General features: G+C 37.1%; 1 protein-coding gene across 1 annotated transcript in view; it reads right to left on the bottom strand.

Annotated features, from left to right (window-relative positions):
• The window catches only part of TINAG (tubulointerstitial nephritis antigen), a 77,729-nt gene that overhangs the window by 28,679 nt on the left and 22,789 nt on the right, over window positions 1-26,261 (bottom strand). The window contains exons 5-9 of the mRNA XM_006090706.3: window positions 15,325-15,448; window positions 11,634-11,784; window positions 9,390-9,570; window positions 7,609-7,654; window positions 3,727-3,850 (exon numbers count right to left, since the gene is read on the bottom strand). Coding sequence (XP_006090768.1) covers window positions 3,727-3,850; window positions 7,609-7,654; window positions 9,390-9,570; window positions 11,634-11,784; window positions 15,325-15,448 — 626 coding nt within the window. The remainder of the gene's footprint in view (window positions 1-3,726; window positions 3,851-7,608; window positions 7,655-9,389; window positions 9,571-11,633; window positions 11,785-15,324; window positions 15,449-26,261) is intronic.

Below are 26,261 nucleotides of genomic sequence, written 5' to 3'. Positions count from 1 at the left end.
GACAAATCATGCGAGGAGTTTGCTGTAAGAAAAGACCATGAATGGAGTGTGGAGAAGCAGAGTCAAGGGAAAGTTTTTATCATCATAATATCTGAGATATAATGGCATGCATGTATGTTGGTAGAAAAGGTTGATTATAAAGTAGAGAAAGGGAAATTGCTTCTGCACATTCTTAAATAGTGAAGAAGGTTGGTGTCCACACTACAGAAAGAGAAATTTAGGTAGGAGCATTGTGCTTCACATATGTAACAAGTAGAAGGAAGAATATGAGAGAGTGCATGCTGAGAGGTGGTATGAATGATACTTGGGGTTATTTCTGATGGCTTTAATTTATTTTGATGAAATAGGATTCAAGATTATCAACTAAGAGCATGGGGGTAGAGGTATTGGGGATTCAAGACAAAAGAAAAGGTTTTGAGATAATCACCTGGAATGGGACAGTAAACAGAATAAAAATCCAGAATATAATTGCCTAGCAGTATTAAGTAACTACTTGAAATTTGTGGTTATAAATAAAAGTGAAACCAGCACATATTACTTTTTCTGGCTGTGTTCAGATGCACAACTACAGGTACAAAACAGGCTTATTTTAATTTAACCAGATTTGAGATTTTGCTAAGCCAATATGATGAATCAAGCAAGGGCAGAGGAGTCCAGGGCCTGTGTAAGTGATTATAATGAATCACCACAGATTTTTAACTAAATAACAAAGGGAGTGGCCATCAAGCAGAAGAGAGACAGTTAAGTGGTGGTCAGATTGAATGGAATAATTTATTGAAAGTAAGTATGTGACTAAAGGACAGCTGAGGTCAAAGTAGTAGAGGGAGTGGACTGGAAGGAGGAAGTGATAGAGAGTAAAATGCATAGATTAGAGATTAAATTTCTTTTTATGTTTTTTAATCCTCATTGGAGGATATTTTTCCATTGATTTTTAGAGAGAATGGAAGAGAAAGGGAAAGACAGAGAGAAATATCGATGTGAGAAAAACACTTCAATTGGTTGCCTCCTGCACGTGCCCAGACCAGAAGCCTGCAACCTAGGTACATGCCTTTGACCAAAATCGAACCTGGGGCCCTTAGATCCCCAGGCCAATGCTCTATCCCAGGGGTCCTCAAACTACGGCCCACGGGCCACATGCAAATACAAATATTGTATTTGTTCCCGTTTTGTTTTTTTACTTCAAAATAAGATATGTGCAGTGTGCATAGGAATTTGTTCATAGTTTTTTTTTAAACTATAGTCCGGCCCTCCAACGGTCTGAGGGACAGTGAACTGACCCCCTGTTTAAAAGCTTGAGGACCCCTGCTCTATCCACTGAGCAAAACCCACTAGGGCAGTGGTTCTCAACCTGTGGGTCGCCAACCTGTGGGTCGCGATATTTCACAGGGGTAGCCTAAGACCATTGGAAAACACATATATAATTACATATTGTTTTTGTGATTATGCTTTAATTATGTTCAATTTGTAACAATGAAAATACATCATGTATATCAGATATTTACATTACGATTCATAACAGTAGCAAAATTACAGTTATGAAGTAGCAACGAAAATAATTTTATGGTTGGGGGTCACCACAACATGAGGAACTGTATTAAAGCGTTGTGGCATTAGGAAGGCTGAGAACCACTGCACTAGGATAAAAGTGTGTTTTTTTTTAAAAAAAAGTCAGGCAAAAGACACATGAATACTGTACAGCTCTAAATGAACTATTCAGGGAAACTGGAGAAGTCAGACATAGACTCAAAGAAGACCTTAAAAGACAATCAAAAGAAAGAGAAGAGAAAAAATGAAAAAACATTTCAGAGGCAAAAGCCCTTTGGAGAATGAATGCCAAATACTACAATAAATATTCAGAGATAGATGGGACCAAGTAGAGAAAATCATAGACAATGAAATAATAAAGAATTATAAGTATTATTAAAATATTAAAGCAGATATAGAAGATCCAGCATATGTATAATATATACTTTTTAAAAAAGTGAATAAAGCTAATTCAAGAAAAAAGAAAGATTAATATATGTATCTGAGTAGAAAAGATTATGTCACTTATAAGGAGACAAAACATCTGGATGGCCAGAGATTTTTCTGCAGGAAAACTCAATGCCAGAAACTCTGGAGCACTATTTAGAAAGTTTTAAAGGTTCTAAAATCCCAGGATTTTATGCTTATTAAAGTTATTCCTGAATAAAAATAAAACAAATACTTTCACAAATGTGAAAGAAATTAGGTACCACAGGCATAAGAGCCTGTCTTGATTAAAAATAAAATAAATAATAAAAATTAAATTCAAGAACAGAAAAGCCAGCATCAGTATTTGCTTATCATTGACTTTATTAATATATAAGAAATTATAAACTATGTATATTATGGTTTCAGAGAAGAATGCAAATTTTGTAATCCTTTGACATGTAAAAATAATATTACTAACACATATAAGGTATATGAGAGGAGGTGAGGTAGAAAAAGTGGAAGAATGAGGAATTTCTTCATCTTGTCTGTTAATAAATCAATATAATCTGAAATTGAAATATGAAGTTAAAAATGGATTATTACTCCAACCACTAATTTTTACTATAATTTTCTCTTAAGAATAAAATGTTCTTTTAGAAACTAGCATCTCTTGTCTTAAATTCAAGTAAAATAAATCTGAATATTAGTATTTTAAAATGCCACTATCCCATATTATCTTTCTATTTTTTATTTGTCTCTCTAACTTTTCAGGAGGAGAGAGAGAGAGAGAGAGAGAGACTTACATGATATGATTTCACCACCTGTTAATAATGATTTTGGGGGAATTTAATATGACTTAAAGTAAAAGTAAAATACCCAATGATTAAGAATATTGAAAAATTGGTATTCTTATATACTGCTGATGAAAGATTTAGCAAACTTTTTGTTGTCATAAAATTTTAAATACTTTAGTATCTCATTTTCCTGTTAAGTACATCTAGTGATTTATCTAGCCATCTTTCTCTATAGCTATATAATTAGGAGACATATAAAATTACTCCAAATTCTTGAGCCATGTTATCACTGAATAGTGAAATTACCTATTCTACACTAACTTGAAATGTATTTCAATTCTAAGATGCACATATTTTCACATCCATGAAATCAAGGAAAGCCATAATCAGTAGTTTCTTACATTCAATAAAATGTAATTTTATAGTGGAAATACCAGAGTATTTCAAATAAGGGAGGTATGATGTTTAAAGAGACATCATAGAGGATAACTGTTCTACACACCTTGGAATTGACTCAGAGAGTTTCAAAGATCAGTAAGGAGAAAGTAATGATTTGGTTGTAGCAGAGGTTGCTTGTGTGTGGGTTCAATCAGATGAGAAATGTGAGGGTTTGGGATGGAAACAAAACAAAATAATCCCCAAAATCTTATCAGTAGCATTTCATTTGAATTGGAGTGAGACATTATGAGAACAGACTTGTAATAATATATCTCCCTTGCCCTTGGAACAGATTCTTAAGACAATTGCTAATAGGTTAGAGACAGGAAATGGCCATTTTATTTTTTAACAGAATTTTAAGTTACCTTTTCACTGAATTTTAAAATAATAACTAAGGATTATTAAGGCTTAGATAATTTTTAATTTATATCAGACTCTCTCAATACAAAGCAGAATTTTGGTACCAAAATGCACTACAAACACTTTCTTTTAGTTTCGTTTTTTAAAAGCGTTAAATAAAGATTTTTAAGAATTGCCTTACCCAGTGAGTTTGACTGCATGTGTCCGAAACTTTCGATATTTTTCTGATTCTTCATTTGTACTGGTCACATGTCTATATATCCCTGACTTATAATGGAAGAAATCCTCATGGACTTGCATTATGGCTAAAATAAAACCCAATAGGAAAAAATGACACAGTTAAAAACATTAACTTTATAAACCTCCAGAAATTCTCACAAAACAACCAATGGGTAAATTGCCAGGAATAGAATTTAAGAAGCGATCTTGTAATACAGGCTAATTTTGATTCCTGCTTAATTTAATTGGTTGCAATATATTTTTTTGTTATTGTTGAACTTATTGGGATGACATTGGTTAATAAAATTATACAGGTTTCAGGTGCACAATTCCATAATATATCATCTGTATATTGTACTGTGTGTTCACCAACCCAATTCAAGTCTCCCTCCATCACCATTTATCCTCCTTTTATCCTAATTTGCCTTCCCCCAACCCCCTTTCCTTCTGGTATCACCATTCTGTGGACTGTCCATGAGTTTGGTTTTTTTGTTTGTTTGCTCGTTTTGTTTTTTTTGCTTAATCCCTTCACCTTTTTCACCAGGCAACCCTCTCCGCCTCCCCTCTGACAGTAGTCAGTCTGTTCTCTGTATCTATGAGTCTGTTTCTATTTTGTTTGTTAGTTTATCTGGAGAATATTATGCAAAGTGAAATAAGCCAGTCAGCGAAAGACAAGTGCCCTATGATTTCACTTACATGTGGCTGCAATATTTTCTTCTTCTAAGAACAACTTTTAGCTGTTTGAGTGTTACTTAAATTCACATTATACCTTTAAAACACCAGGTATTCTTAATTGACAGAGGCACTATTACCAGGAATTGAGTCTTTGCAGTGAAGGACCTCGGCACTTGGCTAGTGATTTGCGATTTCTCCATTAACCTTATGCTTCACCACAAGCCTCTTACAACTCTAATTAAGCTAGCAGCACAGGGTGAGCCTAGCAAACCGGGCTTAAAGTAATTGCCCTTAATCCTTAGAAATAAATACAAATCTTTCCTTGGTGAGCTTGAATAGAAAGCAAACCCTTGGCAAAAGAATATTCTGACAAGATCCCAGCCTCCCAGCTCTGGAGAGCTGAGCCAACGTTGTATTCTTTAGAAAGTGAGAGCTTATGCTTTATAAAGCTCTCCTTCATTTCCTCACCTAGATTACTTCTTTTCTGTATTGTGGGCTTTGTTGAAGGGCTTTGGAAATTCAGAATGAAGACTTAAACTTCTAGAAGATGTGAACTGAAAATATTTTTAGTTGGGGAAGATTGGTAAGCCCCTTCATAACTGTGTACCCTGCTTGTCCATCTTAGTTTGACATGCATTTTACATAACATAGGCATTTGATAGCTACTAACATGAAGCTTCTATTCCAAGGTCAAATATTACTTTTTAATGTTCCATTTTTATTTTATTTTTAATGTTCCATGCCTTTTCTGATGCCATTCAAATATTCTCAAAAGAGGTTAAATTTTCTTTATCGACTTTAAAACACATTCCCATAAGTTTTTAAGAATTTATATAACTGTGCTCTATGCAGATCTTTGCTTTTGTTCTATTTCCATAACCTAAACTTATTTTTCATTCTACATATTGTAGAAAAATGCACACAGTGTTATTTAGTCAGCATTCTGTTGCCTTTTATATCCTTTTGTGTTGAGACTGAGGGGAAATGCAACAATGGGTAGACATCACTTTGCATCTATAGCAAGATGAGTCAATCAGCATTTATAAAAATGGGAAGATATTGTAAACTTTTTTCCTTTTTTATAGAACCACTAGAGGCCCAGTGCACGGATTTGTGCACACTGGAAGGAAATTAATTAGAAGAAATATTTTAGAGGCCAGGGAGGGACAATGGGAGATTGGCCAGCTGGGAAGAGACTGTGGGAGGGCTCCAGAGCGTGTCAGGCTCATCTTGCCTAGTCTCAATCGACCAGACCCCAGCAGCAAGCTAACCTACCAGTTAGAGCATCTGCCCCCTGGTGGTTAGTGCACATCATAGCAACTTGTTGAACGGTTGGACACTTAGCATATTAGGCTTTTATTATATAGGATTATCCAAACTCTGTTAACCATCATGAATAAAATATTCTTCATTGCAGAAAAAACACTGCCAACTAAAGAAAGCCATCAAAATGAACATGAAGGCAGCTCCTTTCTTCCATTTCTGACACCAAAACAGATTTGATGAACACACAAACATCTAACTATATAAGCTACTGTAGTACGATTTTATTTTGAACCTGCAGCAAACTTATGCAGAATTATCATATGCTTGAGGGCAGGATGAAGCTCGCCTTCACTGTGCTCTGTCTTTCACTCCTGGCTCAGGCTGGCAGGAGATAGCTTCTCAACAAACACTTGTTTAATGGGGGTTGAATACTTTGCCTTTCAATTTTATTATTTTGAAATTTTACCTCTATACTTTTGATTTGTTGTGTGAAATTCATGAACATTTAACTGTATGACCATACAAGAAACCTAAGGTGTTCTGTTTTAAATAATTATGATCCCAATTTTTTTTTGACATAGAGAGAGAACTTATAACGGTAACTAGATCTGAAAATTCAGAGATGGTTAAGTAACTTGCCTAAGGTCATTTAAGTAGCCAATGTCAAAGTTTTATTTTTAAATTCATTCTTGATTTCAAATGCCTCTGCTCTTCAAATTTGTCACACAAACTCCACTTACTTAATATATTTAAATTATACATGTATTGCCCTTCTCTTAGAAGAGCCAACAAAAATGACACAATTGTAAAGAAAGAATTTTTTTCTATTCATTTGTTTCAGGTTTTGCTTAAGACCCAAGGATTTTAAAAACTATAACATGTCCCAGGATATGTTTAGTGTAAGCTTCAGTTTCTCAATAAGTAATAAGTGGTGATAACAATCAATACAAATTACTCCAACATAATTTTAAAATCCATGGTGCCTGCTAGATATTGAATCAATACTAATCAGGTCACCATTAACAAAAACAAGAACTGGCCAACAGTTCCTTAGGTGTATATCAAATATTTTAAATTTAAGCTTTGGGTTAATGTATTTGGTTCATCCCAGTACATTGATAATATATTTTGGGCCTTTTATTGTTCACAACCTATATTTCCACTTCAGATCTCACTAGATATGTTCTTCATGCCTTTCAAAGCAATTTATTACAGAGAATATACACTGTGAATGTATCTTTAGCTATGCCATTGGTGAAAAATAAAACTCAATAGGTAAGCAGAGAAACTATGTATCAGAGATGATATCTTAAAACCAAAGTCAATGTACAATGATTTTATTTACTGCTTACTATCTGTAACACAAATTGATCAAAATAGAAAGCCTTTTATAAAACACAAAATCCTACTGGCTTATTTGATTTGTTTTGAGTTTATAGAAAAATAAGTGTATCTACTTTATTTCTACTGCTAAACCTTGATTTTTTTAATCCATTTCCTGACCCATTTAAGCTGAAGGTGAGAAAATTTCTAACACTATGTATGAATTTTAAATAGGACTGAACAATTAAATGAGCCCCATCACTTAGCATTTTATGTTTGACTGTCTGCTTGGTTCATAATCATGTTGGAAAGATTTATCAGTCTTTCATCAAATGTGTCATTAATATTTAAGAATTAAATTTATGGATGAATCTATTTTTTAAATAAAATGACAACTAATGAAGTTATTATATGAGCATATTTCCCATGATTGCCCTGACCTTAGAACTGATGAACCATTATGAACACACTAAAAGTAAAAATTTTCTTCCTTTTATTAAGCTCTTTTTGCATGAGCTAAACTGTAATGTTCTTTATTAAAGGAATAAATAACACACAGCCATATTTCATCCAAGCATACCTTGAACTGGTCCATTGTGTATGATTTCTTTCATTATTTCAGTTTCCTAGGAGGAGAATTATCAATGAGCATTGTTATTGTTATCAGAGCATTCTATCCCCATTGTCTGGTATATGATGTCAGGTGTTGTACAATCAATCTAGGAGTTATACAATCCAATGTGCCTTGACCACCTGCCATTAATCAGGCTTTGAAATACTCACATGTGAGATGCCCCATTGATAAAGTTGCTAAAAACAACATGCACCCATTTATTTCATTGACTGTAACACTGACAATAATGTTGGAATAGAGAGAAAATAATTATTTTTATGGTCACAAAAATTAAGTTAAAACCATGTTTAATCATTGGCTTTTAATGCTATTTCCATTCTTTTGATCACAGGAGCGATTCCAGATGCATATTCAGTGGAGTTGCTCAGTGCAGATTTAACATACAAATCTTGCTAACCACTGTGTAATGCAGCCCTCAGTAAAGAGCCAGGTTATTCATTCATCCGTTGATTTATTCCCAAATATCACAGAGCACATAGCACCGAAACCCAGGATAGAAACAAATATTGATCCTGAATCTATCCTCAGTGCATTTACATTTTGGTAGATGAGACAGACAGCAACATAAATGATAAGTTCTGTTACAGAGACAAGCTCAAAGTGCTATAGATGCAAACAAGAAAGGGAAATTAATCCTACCTAGGAGTCAAGAAAACCACACAGAGAAGGTAAAGTTTTGACCTGGACCTTGACACATACCTAGGATGTGGGATTTTACCAAATGGAAATAGGTGGGAAAACCATTTGAGTAAGAGGAATAACCACTTGGCTAAGCAGAGAAGCATAAAAGAGCATGGTGTATCTAGGAAGCAGACAGTAGACCTTCTATCAGGAGCAGTATGAGTGGGTGGAGGGGTAGATGCTGGCCAGACAAAAGGCTGTAAAAGCAGCAAGTCAGAACCAAATCATGAAAGCCTGTATGTCGTGGTAAGACAATTGGACTGTATTTCACAGGTAACTGAAAGACAGTGAAGGTGAGATATTCTGCAAGTGAGAAGGTCTGGAGAACACTGATACAATAGAATAAAATTTGCCAGTGCTTTTATCATGATAACTAGAATCCAAGGGCATCTTTTGCCCATTACAGCTATGTCTACTTTAATTATTTTGTGGAGTAAGGCAAAGGATTGATAAAATGAGCTACGGCCATAAATAAAAAGTCAGTAATAAAGGTTTAATTTAGTTTTTGCTTGTCATGTATATTAAGTAATTAAAACATAATTTAAAAACTCTATTTCCATGGGCATTTTTATTTATTTTTTATTTTTTTAAAATATATTTTATTGATTTTTTACAGAGAGGAAGGGAGAGAGATAGAGAGTTAGAAACATCGATGAGAGAGAAACATCGACCAGCTGCCTCCTGCACATCTCCCACTGGGGATGTGCCTGCAACCCAGGTACATGCCCTTGACCGGAATCGAACCTGGGACCTTTCAGTCCGCAGGCCGACGCTCTATCCACTGAGCCAAACCAGTTTCGGCATCCATGGGCATTTTTAAATGTAAATCAATCATCTACACTGCTCACATTATAAAGATCAGAAATCATACCCAAACTGAAAATTTTTAATGGTCACCTTAAGAATATCAGAAATTATACCTGAAAACATAACATTATCTTAAAATGTATAGGTTTAAATAGTTTTTAAATAGCTTTAATAGCAGTAGAGCTAGATATATTTTTTGAGCAAGTAAACCACTGTTAATTCTTGACATTCAGACTTACATTAGAAGAGACTCGGTATGGAGGAGAACATTGGTAGATCCTATTGGATTTCTCAATGTTGTTGGGACATGGCTTTGTGGCATGCCGTTTTCCCCGCCCATCAGACCTACTTGCCATGGCACAGGCATTATTGGTAGCATTTTGGTCCTTGAAAAGCGGATAGCATGCATGGGATACCAGTCTATTAGGAACAAGCAAAGAAGTAAACGTAATACTTAGGAAAATGCCATAACACCCTATCTATGTGCAACGTTACTGAATTAAACATTCTGATGCTTACATGTCTAACTTTCAAAATGTTGACTGATTCTAAAAGAGCAGTTCACTGACATTACACTCTCCCCTGCCCCCCTTTTTTCTTCATTATACTTTTTAAAGTCTTGCTTCAATCCACTTTAATAAATAACTCTATCTACATTATAGAATTTCCCAACGATGAAAAGTGACTGTCAATAAAATCTGTGGTGATATTAATAGGGGAATTACTTCATTCTGCATCTATAATTATAATGCAGAAGAGCCAAGTTTAATGTAAAAAAGACAACAAATTTTATTATATTTAGATGGGGTAGTCTGATAAAGTATATGTTTATGTAAGGGTATTTTTACTAAGTTATAGATAACTTCTCATAAGACTTCAACTATTATTTGTGGTTCATGATACTTTGAAGAAATAGTATATGCTAATATAATTTTTAAAGTTAATGAAGTAGAAAGTTATCTGAATTACACAAAAGATAAAGAAAACAATTTTAATCATCTCTAATTTTGAAACTGAACATAAAAAAGTACAAATTATTTGGCTCCAAATCTAACATAATTCATTGAGTAGAGAAGCAGATGGTAAGAAAAATAAAACAATTGGTTTTATAGATATTCAATGTTGAATTGGCCATATAAGTATAAATCGGTTTAGTTCAAGAAAATTCAATAGTGTTCAATAGATTAGGGAAATCTGGGCAAAGAGAGTAATGAAAGCAAAGCCATTAAAAACCTAACCACTTCAAAAAGACAACTTGTATTAAATGGGATAATCAGTGCAATCCACTGAATTGTGTTCCCCCAAATTCACCTATTAAAGCCCTAATCCCCAATTTGATGGTATTTGGAGATGGGACCTTCCAGATATAATCAGCTATAAAAGAGGTAAAGAGAGTGGGGTTCATAATGGGATTAGTGTTTATATAAGAAGAGGAGCAGACAGGAGAACTAACTCTCTCTCTCTCTCTCTCTGCCATTTGAAAACATAGTGAGAAGGTAAGCCAGGAGGGCTCTCTCCAAAAACTGAATTGGCTACACTTTGATCTTGGGCTTCTCAGTCTCCAGAACTCTGAGAAATTAACGCTTATTGTCTAAGATACACAGTCTATGGTATTTTATTATGTTAACCTAAGCAGACTAACACAATGAGATTTAATTGGGTCTCAATGATTATTTATATTTTAACCCCCTAAAGGACTGTAATTTTTATTATAATACAAAACAGAAGCCAAACAAGCACTCATACATCAGAAGGGTATCAGCCCAAGTAGTCCATTAGTCCATTCTAAGCACTATCTTATTAGGCAAAACATGTGAAAAGAAATTTTTTGCCACTCATCAATATCTGACCTCCACTCTTTCAGAGCATATATTGTATATGTTGTATAGCAGGTCCAGAGTACTCAGTGAATGAGGGGAAAAAAGGTAAGCAGTACATATGTCTACTACTAGATATCACCTGCAGTTTACGTAGCCAAATAATTCAGCTCTTAAGTAGATGAGCTCTCAAAGTAGGTTATCAGGGTACATGAGAGTAAAAATGCAAACTATCTTTCTTCATCAAATGTAATGGAGATAATTAATGATATTGATGAATAGAGGCAATTGTAAATTACATCTTTATTTTAATCATCTGATTCCAAACCTGATTTATCTGACATCTATTCATCTACCTGGGTAACTGAAAGGTTCAACAGATGTATCAGTGATATCAATTACTCTCTCCATTTGGCTCAGAGCAACAAAGAAGGCAATGCTTATTTGAGTCTTTCTACTAATTTAGCTAGAAAGCATACATTCTTCAAATAATTTCTAATAGTTTATAAACTCAGCAGATACCAAATATAGCATACATTTATATAGATGTAGCATATATATTTGTAAATTTTGGGTAAAATTTTTGAACTATATATTTTTTTTCTTATTCTAACCTTAAGTAGCCCTCATAAGAATCCTATAAATATATGTTGGGCAGCTATTTACCCACGTTTTCTCAGGTACCACCAAGCCCTATCGATGCTTCCACTGTTGCATCCATGGCGATTCTTGGGACAGCAAGAAATCAAATTCTGAGGAGACAGATTGGCTGTGTATCGACCCTTAGACTGAATTGCTATTCGGTCAGCAGCCACACCTGTTTCAAATAAAATATTGATTAATATTCAAATGGCACATGGAATTTCTAATAATTTACATACCCTTTTTAATTTGAAGACTAAACTAGTCTTCTAAAATTTATGTAATTTAAAATTAAGGCAAAATTGTATTAATATATTTATGTATTCCAATAAGTTCACTGTGTCATAATTTCAGCCATAAGTTTTATGTGATTTTGGTATTGCCCCATTGTCTTATCAACTTCAAAGACTTTTCTAGTTTCTTGTTTCTTGCATGTTCTATATACTTCTGAATTCTTCATTAAGAAATCTGTCAAATGAAACTCCTTGTGGACCAAGGCTGTATGTTACTGACATTTGTATACCCTGCACCTAGAACAGTATCTTAAATATAGTCATGGATAATTATATATTTTTTGAAATGAATGTAACTAAACTAAGGGAATCAGAAAAACTGATTATAGAAATATTAATTGGAAATTCATCTATGTTAATCTGATATAGTGGAATAAATCAAATTTCTGGGTTTTTTAACTGGTATCTAGTTTAACTGCCTATAAGACCATTCTTAAATTAATCCAGACTAATATGACTCTATCTGATAAAATATCTAAAAGTTACACAGCACACTTTTATGCTTATAATATTCTTAAAAATCATGATCCTAATCTTATTTCAGTAGACGTGGAATTCATATATATGTGCCTTTTATTATAGAAACTTACAGTCTTCTGTTTAAATAATTTCCTAGTTTGGCCATCATTAATCAATTTATCCCTTTTCCCAACACATATTTATTGCCCACCTACTAAATGACAGATGTAATATATGATAAGACACAGAGAATCATAACTAATCAACCAGTACCAGAAAACTATACATGTTTTCATTTTGATCATGCTACCGTGATAAACTAATATGAGTAATGAGATCATGAAAATAATTGGGGAGGATGCCATTTTGGTACACATTGTTTGTTGTTGCCTGGTATAGTCTCAGTCTAGATATTAATCTCTTACTTTTAATAGAAGGCAGCAGAGCCATAGCCTTTCTTCTAACCATCTAATTTTCTCAGAAAAAGTTATCATTTCTGCTCATTAAAACTGTCTGGGTACTGGAACCCTTCAAAATGCCAACTTAGAATTATTCTAAAATAATTTATTTTGAAATGATTCATTTACATATGCATTTCTGTACATACATGGCTTTTATGTAACTACAGCATATGTACATCTCCATAGTAAAATTGCTGGCACATTTCAGTTGCTCAATATGTGTTCCCAACTATTATTGTGTTAGGATATATTTCATAGGAACAAATGACATTATACTACCTTCTCTGCTATCCTCAAGAAAATAGTTCCCTACTTTGTAAAAGAAAATAGAAATCCTTTGATGCTTTGACTTTCAGTACAAGGGTTCAGAATCCAATATAATTTTTTGAAATCTTTGGCTCAGAATATACTTTACAATGTTGAGAAAAGAATATTCAAGGAGTCAGAAACTTGACTTCAATGGTAATTTTTGCTTGGCTTTCGGCTCTGGGTGAATCACTTTATCTATATGTGCCTCTTATAAAACCAAAGACTTAAAAAAGTTGACCTATAAGATTCCTTCTAGCCCCATGAATCTGGAGATTTCAACTAAAGGACAAATATTTTAAATTCAGATGGTATGCAATATGTTGCTCTTATGTAGACATTTCTGAATCTCAGTGAAGGTTTAATCCAAATTCACTAGAAATGCTTAGAAAAGGTCAGAAGATTAAAGAATGACTCAGTTCAGCAAATTGTTTTTCACTCTGTTTGAAGACTTTTATTGGGCTTTACCTTTGAGACACACACTATTATTTTCTCTACTTATTTTATTCTGTCTCCAAATTTGCTCTGTGACTTGTGTCATCCCCACCGTTTCCAACTCCTTCACATCTTCAGCCTCTGACATCTTGCTGGAATTTTATTTGACTGAATAACTACTGATTTATATATGTAAATATTTTAATGTCTTATTTATTCCATTGTACAGCTTCTTTTAAAAACAATTTTTGTCATTTTAACTACTACTTCCTGATAGAATTTTCTAGATCTTCACAAGAACCTAGTTTCTTCTTTTCTTAACACATTAAAAAATTTATATCATCAGCCTGGTTTTCCATGCGGAACACACAGGACACAAAACTGTGTCCTCTAAAATCCAGAATGTGTTGAAAACCCTCTCTCCATTGTTTTGGGGACAAATGCAGAATTAGTCCTGTACTCAGGCCTTCTGTGGGTCTGTGACCTAGGGACCCCAAAACACACTGTCCAAATCAGCCGAGCACGTTTACTCTTAGCATTTCACCACCGACATCTGTCCTAAGACATCTTCAGAAATGCTGATCTAACCTAAAGTTAAAGTAGAATGCTTAGATATCACCTAGGAGGTGTACTACATTAACCACATGAACACAAAATGACAAATGATTTATCTGATTAAATCTCTCCCATCCATCCAGAACAGGGCTTAAAGAGATCCCCATGTGGATCCCTAGTGCAGTGAGGACCAACATCAGATAGTCAGGGAGCTAGTAGGCAGTAGCATAAACAAAGGGAGCCTCTCCAGAGGTACCCTTGGCTACTGGCATTATTTCTAGAACAAACTAGCTGATACCTACACAATGAAGCAATGTTATTCACACAAAAATATCAGCACTTTCCTGTCCTAAGGAATGCCCCTCTTCAGAGCTGGCTCCTCTAAGAGCCTAGGTACTTATTTCACAATGCTCTCGGTGCTTAGCCTGCTTTCGAGTACTCTTGGAATTACCTTTAAAGCTTAGAACATAGTTTCTTGATAGCAGCCAATAAGTATTATGTTAGTGTATTTAATTGCTGGAGTACAGCAAACACTCCTTTGAGGATAATTTGGACACCAAATCTTGGCATTAACTTGAGTGTTGATTTACTGGACTTCTGAGCTTATAGGAAACTCGCTATAAAAGATGTATTGTTACACTTTTGAATGATCAGCAACACTAATTTGAGAGTTATTCTTATTAAAAGACCAGTTATATTACTTTGGACTCAGAACCTATATATTTGTTTTTATCTAAAATGAAATCAAACTCATTCAATCCACTATCAGTTCATTCTGTTCTTGCTTTATATCAAATTAGTTTACCAATTTAATATATTTTTGAAAATATTTTTAAAAGAATTTTAAAATAAGGATATGCATATATATACATATATAAATATATTAGTATTATATTATGAATGAAAAGGAACCTTACACTCCTCTTACTATCTGTCCTTAAATCAAAGGACAAACAAATAGGCAACTTTTTTTCGTTGCTCTTTTGATTTACTCTCTATTTAAGATAAACCCTACAGACCAATTTTCAGAGTAAAGTGGATTTTTATATAATGTTCAGGTTGCTTTCTCTGAAGAATAAGATTTTATTTTAATTCACCAAATATTAATATTTAAATATTCTAAATTTTAAAACCTTTTAATTACTGTCCCAGGATCTATAGTCAAAGGGAGAATTTATAAGGAATTAATTAAAATGACTTCATTACTTGCAGTGGAAAAAGCCCATGATGCAGCACAATTTTTTTGATCCAATGGGCCATGAGTCCATCCAGGCCATTTGTAAGAAGCAACAAAAAACTCTGGAAGATCCGTTATTGCCGGTAAGGGAGCCTAGAGAAGAAGAAGAGGCAGATGTGTCAGGCTGTTTCAAATGTACCCTGATAACCATTTAAATAAAATTCCATGTCCTTTTATAACATTTGTTATTGTATTTATTTTGTACATTCAAGTTTTCTCAATGACATCTCTGAAAAGCATTAGTTATGTACAATTTCTAATCCACATATGTTTAAAATGGAAATTCCATGTGGGGAATCATAACAGTACAAAATTCTAACAATAATACACAGAATGCTTTTTCTGGGTTCCCACACAGTACAATAATTATGTTTGTCATCTTAAATCAGAGCTTTAGTCATCCTTGTGAAAGATCGCATGGTGCTATTTAAATTTGGCCTCATAAATTATGTTTACTTTTATGTCTCTCCTATGTTGGAGAATGTGTATGATTCTACATGAAATTAATTTTGAAACAATGAATTTGTGGCAACTATTCATTAACACGCTTGGAACCCTAAAGAACACGATTTTTACACCAGTTATTAAGAAACAAAAGTGGGACAAATTGGTTGACATTTATAAAACCTTTGAAGATTAAAAGGACTTCGGGAAGTGTGTAATGCCAAATATACAATACCATTATGTCTTGAGAGCACATGTTAAAGTCCTGACAGAGTCAATTTTCAGCTGCTACCTTTCCAAGAAAGCAAATTAAATGTTATAACCTTGCTCTGTTCATGTCATTCAAAGAAAATCTAAAACACGATGCCCTGTTCTTTGCTAAACTTCTCTGAAGAGTAATGTTTTGCTTCTATATATAAATAATCAGAACTCAAACCAAATAAGGATTTGTCTATTATTTTTCATCAGTTATGCATACATACATAAGTACTGTCCCAAGATCCAGAGTCAATGATTCAGACCCATGCATCATTTTTGAGACTGCTTTAAATTTTTTAAAGTATTTTAATACACAGTGTTTTCTTTTGTCTTCTCGTTAGCTCTAACAGCAGAGCAAATATTATTCATTCTATTTCATGAATGAGGAAATATATTTTTAAAAGTCAAATGCCATGCTAAGGCCTCTCAGTTAAATAAGAGATAACCCTGCTCTAACTGGTTTGGCTCAGTGGATAGAGTGTCGGCCTGCGGATTGAAGAGTCCCTGGTTCGATTCCGGTCAAGGGCATGTACCTTGGTTGTGGGCACATTCCCAGTAGGAGGTGTGGGGGTGTGCAGGAGGCAGCTGATCGATGTTTCTCTCTCATCGATGTTTCTAACTCTCTATCCCTCTCCCTTCCTCTCTGTAAAAAACCAATAAAATATATTTTAAAAAAAGAGAGATAACCCTGAAACTAGACCCAGGTTCTAGAATTCTTAACACTATGCTCCATCTAAGCATTTCCCTACTATATCAGGAATACACAGAAACTTTGCAAAGAAGTAAAATGTCTATATTTAAAAGTTTTGTAATTGTGCATTGATCCAACATCTTGTAAACAAAATTACTTCTGATAAGTATATAATACCTTTACACACTACAGTAGCCCTAGCTGGTTTGGCTCAATGGATAGAGCGCCAGCCTGAGAACTGAAAGGTCCCATGTTTGATTCCTGGTCAAGGGCACATGCCAGGGTTGCGGGCTGAATCCCCAGAAGTGGCGTGCAGGCAATCAATGATTCTCTCTCATCATTGATGTTTCTATCTATCTCTCTCTCTCTCCCTTCCTCTCTGAAATCAATAATATATTTTTTAAAAAGACTACAGTAAAATTGAAAATGTACACGTCTGCTTGAAAATGTATCCCCAAAATATTTATAAATGTAAAATTTAATGAGAAAGTACAGTTTTTATTTAAAGAATTGTTATTACCTGATAAAAAAGTTATTAAATCTTGATTTCCATTACTAAAAACACTGCTGTTTAGATGATGGAAGAAAAGGACAGAAAACGAACAGATCACAGTGGAGTGCCTGCATAGTAACTAGAAGAGCAGTATCACAGATATCCAGCTGATTTTAGAATACTAAGCCAGTAGATTAACCACGCTGCAAAAACTTATAGTTGGAGAATAAATTTATTGCTCTGAGTAGATAGTTTCAGAGATATTGAACCACTCTCCAAGGGAGTCTTTTTATGGACAGAAATACAGTAGTCCATCCTTATCAGTTGTTTTGCTTTCTGCAATTCCGGTCACCCAAGGTCAACCATGGTGGGAAAATATTACATGGAAAATTCCAGAAGTAAGCAACTCATAAGTTTTAAATTGCATGCTGTTCTGAGTAAAGCCATGAAATCCTGCATTGTCCTGCTCCATTCTAACTGTGCTGTGTATCACCCCTTTATCTAGTATATCCATGCTGTATACTCGCCCCTCCCATTGGTCACTGAGTAGCCATCTTGGTAATCAGATCAGTTATTAGTGATAGAGAGAGAGACCACATTCACATAACTTTTATTAGAGTATATTATCATAAATTGTTCTATTTTATTGTTAGTTATTTTTGTTAATCTCTTGCTGTGCCTAATTTATAAATTACTGTTGGTATAGTCATAGTTTCAGGCATCCACTGGGAGTCGCAGAACATATTCCCCATGGATAAAGGGGGACTACTGTACACATTTCTTATGCAATCCTCATACCTTCCAATGTTATTATTGGCTTATAGTGGGCTTTTAAGTATTTACTAGTATAATACTATGTAGCCTCAAGTTTCAAAAAAATAGATGTCAGTTATTTTGATTTATCACTTCATAATCCCTATTTAATAACAGCTAGGATATTTCCCTTCTCTGTTGAAGCAATAAAAATATAAACATTACTTCAAACATACTTCAGCAGGATTGAGTCATTTAGAATTTGACTTCCACATTCTAAAGCCTATCAGAGAGCTTTGTGTATGGGAAGTATTCAAGACATACCTGGTAATAATAAGAAGATACCTACCTATCTAGTAGATTTCATCACTTTAAAAAAAATCAGTTTTCTTCTGTGGGAACATTAATAATAATAATAAAAATAAACCAGATGCATTTTTTTGCTTTTATTAATTATTGTTCAAAAATAAAAAAAAAAATCTAAATGACTAATCCTTCTCAATATACTAAGGCAATAGAGAAACAATAAGCAAAATAACATTTTTATTTAAAACATTTTTACCAACCCACTAAGCCAGATCAACTTATGAGGATCACCTATTAGATCTTTGAAGATATTTTACTACTTATTTAATATTTCTTTTCCTAAAAAATAAGCCCATACAATTTGAGGCCCAATAGACATATATTACCTTACAATGTTATTTGCCTTGTGATAGCAGATAATCCTATCTAATAAAAGACAAAATGGGTAATTAACCGTACCTCCGCTACGCTTCCCATTGGCTAATCAGCGAGATATGCAAATTAACTGCCAACAAAGATGGCGGCCGGCAGCCACTCAGCTGAAGCGAGCAGGAGGCTTGCTTGCTCCAGTGATGGAGGAAGCCAAGGTTACCCGCCTGCCGTGGCCTGCTCTAATCTCCGAAAGCAACAGCTCCAAAAGCAACAAAGTTTCAATTATAGAAGCTAAACAAACCCCAGATACCTGCTTTCAGCCAGCCACGGCCTCAGAGCTGGGAGTGCCAGTGACGGCAACAGAGTTTCAATTATAGAAGGTAAATAAATCCCAGAATAAAAAGAAAAAAGAAAAAAAGGAGAGGCTGGGAGCTTCAGTCGCAGGCCAGCGTGAAAACGGCCCTCAGCCCCTCACCCAGACTGGCCAGGCACCCCAGTGGGGACCCCCACCCTGAAGGGGGTGTGACCAGCTGCAAACAGCCATCAGCCCCTCACCCAGGCTGGCCAGGCACCCAAGCGGGACCCCCACCCTGATCCGGGACACCCTTCAGGGCAAACCAGCCGGCCCCCACCCCTGCACCAGGCCTCTATCCTATTTAGTAAAAGGGTAATATGCAAACTGACCCTAACAGCAGAAAGACTGGGAATGACTGGTCACTATGACACACACTGACCACCAGGGGGCAGATGCTCAATGCAGGAGCTGCCCTCTGGTGGTCAGTGCGCTCCCACATGGGGGAGCTCTGCTCAGCCACAAGCCAGGCTGATGGCTGCCAGTACAGCGGTGGTGGTGGGAGTCTCTCCTGCCTCCTCAGCAGCGCTAAGGATGTCTGGCTGCAGCTTAAGTCTGCTCCCCGCTGGCAAGTGGACATCCCCTGAGGGCTGCCGGGCTGCCAGAGGGATGTCTGATTGCCAGCTTAGGCCCAATCCCCCGGGGAGCAGGCCTAAGCCAGCAGTTGGTCATCCCCCGAGGGGTCCCAGCCTGCGAGAGGGCACAGGCCGGGCTGAGGGACCCTCCCCCCCACCCCGAGTGCACAAATTTTTGTGCACCGGGCCTCTAGTCTATATATAAAAGGCTAATATGCTAAGTGTCCTTCCAACTGGTAGCTATGACATGCAGTGACCACCAGGAGGCAGATGCTCAACACAGGAGCTGCCTAAGCTGCAGTGACTTGGCAGCTGTGGTTCTCAGGTGATGCACCCTGAAACCAGAGATAAGGGAGCCCAATTCCTTGTGGGGCCGCACGATTCCACCTTCAGCCGTGGGTTATGTTGTTGCTGGGGCACTGTGGGCCCCGAATCTGGTTTACTGCACACTTGCATTTGTGTTCCACATCCTGTACAACAGCAACTTTGCTGAGTGCCCTCTTGCACTCTGGGAACCCCTTGAGGGATGTTGAAGAACCGGTGTCAGCCCGATCCCTGCAGGCCAGGTCAAGAGACCCCACCTGCCAGAGGGACCCTGCTTAATCCACAGATGCCCTTCAAGCCATGGCGCCACCCCAGGTACAGCTGGCTGGGGAGAGACTGCAGGAGGTTGGCTCTAGGTTATGTCCAGCCCATCTCACCCAGTCCCACCCCGCCAGCCACCTCCTAATTCATTTCCTTTCAATGTGCATGAATCCATGCATTTGGTCTATAGTCTGATATAAATGAACACAGAGAAAATTTTATATCTCATTATATAATTGCTATGTTTACATTAAATTATTACATAATTTCCCTGCAAAGTGAATCATTTTAAGGCCTTATAAATAAAGGTAAGTGTTACAGAATAACAGCTTTCAGGTATTGGTAATAGAAGTCTAGCTTCAATGAATGATATGTTTGTTTTTTGTCAAAGGATAGAATCAAGAGATTCAGCTGGGAGTGAAAAAAATTCCAAAATGACAGTAGTATAAATAGATAATATATTTTAACAAGACTCACACTATTACATATGGGAATTTTAATTCTTTTAATTATAATGTTGAAAAAAATTTAGTCATAATCTAATTATATTTCCAATTGAACAGTAGTCAAATTTAAGTCTAAATTTGAACAGTCTCCCTACTTCAATATTTCCATTTAGAAATTAGTGATTAAAGATATTGTGAACAAATATAAAAGGTAAATTCAATGGTTAACACTGGAGAACTTTTTTACAGTAATTCCTGCATTTAATTCAATCAAAATCTCTGAAAGATTAATGGAAACAGTCACAGAGCAGCCTGAGAACAAACTAATCAAATATAGGACATTCCAGAAGCTCTTATTATGAGCCCATATCTACATAGTATTGACTATGTGAATCATTCCCTGTAGCTCTAGTTGCACTTTCCCCCACTGAAATTTGGATAATCAGAGTGGCCCGAGAATCAAAAGAAGGCAACAGGGAATATCATTCTGTTCTGACCTTCACAATCCAAAGTCATGCACACCAAGACATTTCTTCTAAACTATTTGATGTTGGAGAGGAAAGGGCTAATTTTCTGGCTGCTAATGGCAAAATGAAGTTTTCATCTTTAACAATAGTTGCCTTCTGAAAGAGTTGTGCTTTCATATTTCTCTAGTTTCTATTTATAGAGTGGTTTTTAAATGATCTACTTCTTATAAATATCGATATTCAGGGATCACACTACAGCAGGTAGTGCTAGTTCCCCAGTCTTCCCCACTTCATAGGTTTTCCTTTCATTCAGAGCAATAACAATTTTAGCTCCACGCATGAAAGCTTAGAAAAATTACTCCATTCTCTAACCCCCCTTGGCTACTAGGTGTGGCCACATTACTAACTTCTGGCCTAAGGGTTATAACACCAAGTGCCATTGGAAGTGTCTGAGAACTTTCCTTTTTTAAAAAAATTTTTTCATTAAATCTTTATTGTTCAGATTATTACAGTTGTTCCTCTTTTTTTCCCCCCATAGCTCTTCTCCACCCAGTTCCCACCCCACCCTCTGCCCTTATCCCTGCCCCGTCCTCATCCATAGGTGTACGATTTTTGTCTAGTTTCTTCCCATACCCCCCACACCCCTTTCCGCCCCCCCCCCGAATAGTCAGTCCACTCCCTTTCTACGCCCCGATTCTATTATATTCACCAGTTTATTCTGTTCATCAGATTATTTATTCACTTGACGTTTAGATTCACTTGTTGATAGATGTGTATTTGTTGTTCATAATTTGTATCTTTACCTTTTTCTTCTTTTTCCTCTTCTTAAAGGATACCTTTCAGCATTTCATATAATACTGGTTTGGTGGTGATGAACTCCTTTAGCTTTTTCTTATCTGTGAAGCTCTTTATCTGACCTTCAATTCTGAATGATAGCTTTGCTGGGTAAAGTAATCTTGGTTGTAGGTTCTTGCTATTCATCACTTTGAATATTTCTTGCAAAGTTTCTGTTGAGGAATCAGCTGACAGTTGTATGGGTACTCCTTTGTAGGTAATTGACTGTTTTTCTCTTGCCGCTTTTAAGATTCTCTCTTTGTCTTTTGCTCTTGGCATTTTAATTATGATGTGTCTTGGTATGGTCCTCTTTGGATTCCTTTTGTTTGGGGTTCTATGCGCTTCCTGGACTTGTAAGTCTATTTCTCTCACCAGGTAGGGGAAGTTTTCTGCCATTATTTCTTCAAATAGGTTTTCAATATCTTCCTCTCTCTCTCTTCTTCTGGCACCCCTATAATTTGGATGTTGGTGTGCTTGAAGTTGTCCCAGAGGCTCCTTACACTATCTTCATATTTTTGGATTCTTTTTTCTTTTTGCTTTTCCGGTTTGGATGTTTTTTGCTTCTTTGTATTTCAAATCTTTGACTTGATTCTTGCAATCCTCTAGTCTGCTGTTGGAACTCTGTATAATATTCTTTATTTCATTCAGTGTATGCTTAATTTCTAGTTGGTCCTTTTTCATATCCTTGAGGGTCTCACTAGATTTCTTGAGGGTCTCACTAAATTTATCGGCAGTCTCACTAGACTTATTGAGGGTCTTACTAAATTTATCGGCGGTTTCTAGAAAATTCTTGAAAAACCTTAAAAGTGTGGTTTTGAACTCTATATCCAGTAGTTTGCTTTCCTCCATTTCTGTCATTTGTGTCCTGTTTCTTTGTCTCTGCATTTTTTATGCTTCCCTGTGTTGATAGAGTGGCTTTCTGTGCTAGGTGTCCGGTAGGACCCAGTGGCTCAGCCTCCCCAATTACCTGAGGTGGACACTCTTGGTGCACCCCCTTGTGGGCTTTGTGCACAGTCTTGTTGTAGTTAAGCCTTGATTGTTGTAGGTATCACTGGGAGGAATTGACCTCCAGGCCAATTGGCTGTGAGAATCAGCTGTGTCTGCAGTGGGAGAACTTCTGTGCTGGAGACACCCTTCTGGGGCAAGACTTGCTTCAGTGGGGCTTTGGTGCTCACTGAGTCTACCCCCTGAGTGTGTCCCTTATGGATCTGAGGCGTTGTAATCTGGATGGTCCCACTCTGATTACTGGGTCACTGGCTCTTGGATTTCTAAGGAGGTGCTAATTTAGCCTCTGCCTGAGGCTACCCAGCAGGAGCCCAGCTGTGAAGCAATATGCAAGCTGCTGTGAGGCCTTAGGCCTTCTTTTGGATGTTCTTGGTTTCTCTGATCCAGCTGCAGTTTGTCAGGTAATTTTCAGATTGCAAAGGGCCAGGCCTTTCATATGCAAAAGCCTCTGCACACAGCTTGGGTGGGGTGGGGTCTCAGGGAATCAACAGGGCGGAGCAAACAGCTTTGGCTGCTCCTCAGTCCTGCCCTAAGAGGCCACGCTTCTCAGTGTCCTGGTAATCGCTGCAAACACCCTGAGAGAAAGCCACCCTTAAGTTCTGACTAATGCCAGACAGACCAGTTTCTCCCCATATGAGTCTGGGTCCCCAGAGACTCGCCTGGAACTGGAGTTCAGAGCAGTCAGGAGCTTGAGACTCCCTCCCAATTGAAAAAGACAACTGTGTCCTCAGTTGCCATCCCTTTCCACATGTACCGCGTCCTCAGCTGCCAGCCCTTTCCGCGTGCACCTCTGTACCTCTGCACTTTACTTCCACACAACACCTCCTCTGAGTCTCAGTGTGCTTTTCTCTTTCCTTCTAGTTGTAGAATTTCCACTCAGCCAGCCTTCCTGTGGTTCTGGATGATGTCCGTTCCATCTTTTAGTTGTATTTTTGAAGTGGTTGTGCGAGGCAGCAATTTCCGGTGTTTACCTATGCCGCCATCTTAGTTTCTCCAGTGAGAACTTTCCTTAACAGACATCTGGCACTTTACTTTTACAACTTTTTATTTATCTTAACTGATAAATAACTTATGTGAAAGCTGTCAGGGCAATGCTATATTCACTGAATCCAGGACATCCTCAAATGTAAGACACATCCCAATTTCAGAGGGTAAAGGTGAAGAAAATATTCATTGAGAAATTGATGAACAATGATATTCCCTAAAATTTGTTTCTTAGAATACTAGTGTTGAGTTATTGTAACCAATAATTCCAAAATAAGGAGTTAATTAATCCAACAGTTCTGAGAAACACTGATTTTGAAAATTAAATAAATTTTGTCTTCACTGTAATATGTTTTTTTTAAAAAATATATTTTTGTTGATTTCAGAGAGGAAAGGAGATGGAGAGAGAGATAGAAACATCCATGATGCGAGAGAATTGTGGATCGTCTGCCTCCTGCCTGCCCCCCACTGAAAATTGAGCCCACAACCTAGGCATGTGCCCCTGACCAGGAATTGAACCTGGGACCTTTTAGTCTGCAGGCTGACACTCTATCCACTGAGCCAAACCAGCTAGGGCTGTAATATGTTTTATAAACTAATATTTGTGAGGCTAAAAGAAATGAAATAATGTTTATGATTGTAAATGTTTGTGATCCAATGCAAAGTATTTTATTTCACACCATTCTTATTGTGAAGCAGATAAAAGGACTAGTATTTTATGGAATAAACTTTGAGAAGAACTATAGTATGGACTAGAGAGACCAAGGTTTGGGGAGGCCAGAGAGTCGGCCCCTGTAATATCAACACAACAAATCAGCTCTGGAGTCTACTTTTTAATAGCTCCAAATATTTGTTGCTAGAGAGGGAAAATATAATTTTCACCCTTTTTTAAAATGTATCTTGCGGTGACCAATTCAGCCCTTGGTGTTGCTCATGTCATGTTCAATTATACCACAGTGCTATGCATCAGACTGTGACTAATATAGAAAAGTAAAACTGAAAACTCAGAAACTGATTTGAGAGATAAGACATTCATTCTGCCACATGTTCAGCTGAATAACAAGTGAGGCTGGATATATATTTTGTAAAATTTACTGAAGGATTTGGGATTCCATTCTGAGAAGGAAGGAAAGAAAGAGAAGACAGAGATTTGAGAAGACATAAGTAATCCTTTGATGCTCTTTGAATTACGACAAGAACTGACATCCTACTGTGTCTCTCACCCTTTGCCTACACAGGTGAGATGATTCTGAGATGAGCTGACAGAAATACATACTCTAAGAGGCTCCACCATGACATCTGGTCATGCCTTTGAACTGCAGCATTATGGTCACCTACTGTACTTTATAAAACTATTATAAAAGCTTTATGTCATTTGCCTTATGTATGTGGGAACTAAACATCAATTTTATTTAATATTTGTGTTCAATATTATATAAAAAACTAGAGGCCCGGTGCACAAAAATTTGTGCACTTGGCGGGGAGGGGGGTCCCTCAGCCCGGCCTGTGCCCTCTCGCAGTCTGGGACCCCTCGGGAGATAACGACCTGCTGGCTTAGGCCTGCTCCGGGGTGGCAGAGGGCACGCCCAATCCCTAGGTGCAGCCCCTGGTCAGGCTAAGAGCAGGGCTGATTGGGGAGTTGGGGCACCGCCCCCTGTCATGCACAGAGCAGGGCGGATCAGGAGGTTGCGATGCCACCCCTAGTCAAGCTCAGGGTAGAGCCGATTGGGGGGTTGGGGCACCGCCCTCTGTCACACTCAAGGCAGGGTCGATGGGGAGGTTGCGGCGCCACCCCCTGTCACACACAGAGCAGGGCCGATCAGGGGGTTGGGGCTCTGCCCCCTGTCACTCACAGAGCAGGGCCCATCAGGGGGGTTGGGGCTCTGTACCCTATCACACACAGAGCAGGGTCGATCAGGGGGTTGGGGAGCTCCCCCCTGTCACGCACAGAGCAGGGCCCATCAGGGGGTTGAGGAGCTCCACCCTGTCATGCACAGAGCAGGGCCGATCAGTGTGGGGAGCTGATATAGGGTTAAGCCTCGGACTGACCTGTTGGTAAAGTCACAAACAATTCCCAGCTTAGAGGGCACAGTCCTCTTAGCATAATTAGGCTTGACCTTATGAGGCTCTCTAGATCTTATCTGGGAAGCTAATGGGCTGAGGGAAGTGCAGGAAGTGTAATTATGGTCAAAACAAGTGAAACTCACAAGAACTGTGTAACTATAGAACCACTATCTTGTTACCTCTCACTATAAAATAAAGGCTCAGCTAGCCTTGGGATCTCTCTCTATCCCTCCCCACGCAACAGGGAAGATCCACGGAGGCTAAGGAAAGCTAGAGA

The sequence above is a fragment of the Myotis lucifugus genome, unplaced genomic scaffold (assembly GCF_000147115.1).
Source record: "Myotis lucifugus unplaced genomic scaffold, Myoluc2.0 scaffold_80, whole genome shotgun sequence".
Taxonomy (NCBI): Eukaryota; Metazoa; Chordata; class Mammalia; order Chiroptera; family Vespertilionidae; genus Myotis; species Myotis lucifugus.
Note: the sequence above shows the minus strand (reverse complement) of the source record. Positions and strands in the feature narration are given on the sequence as shown.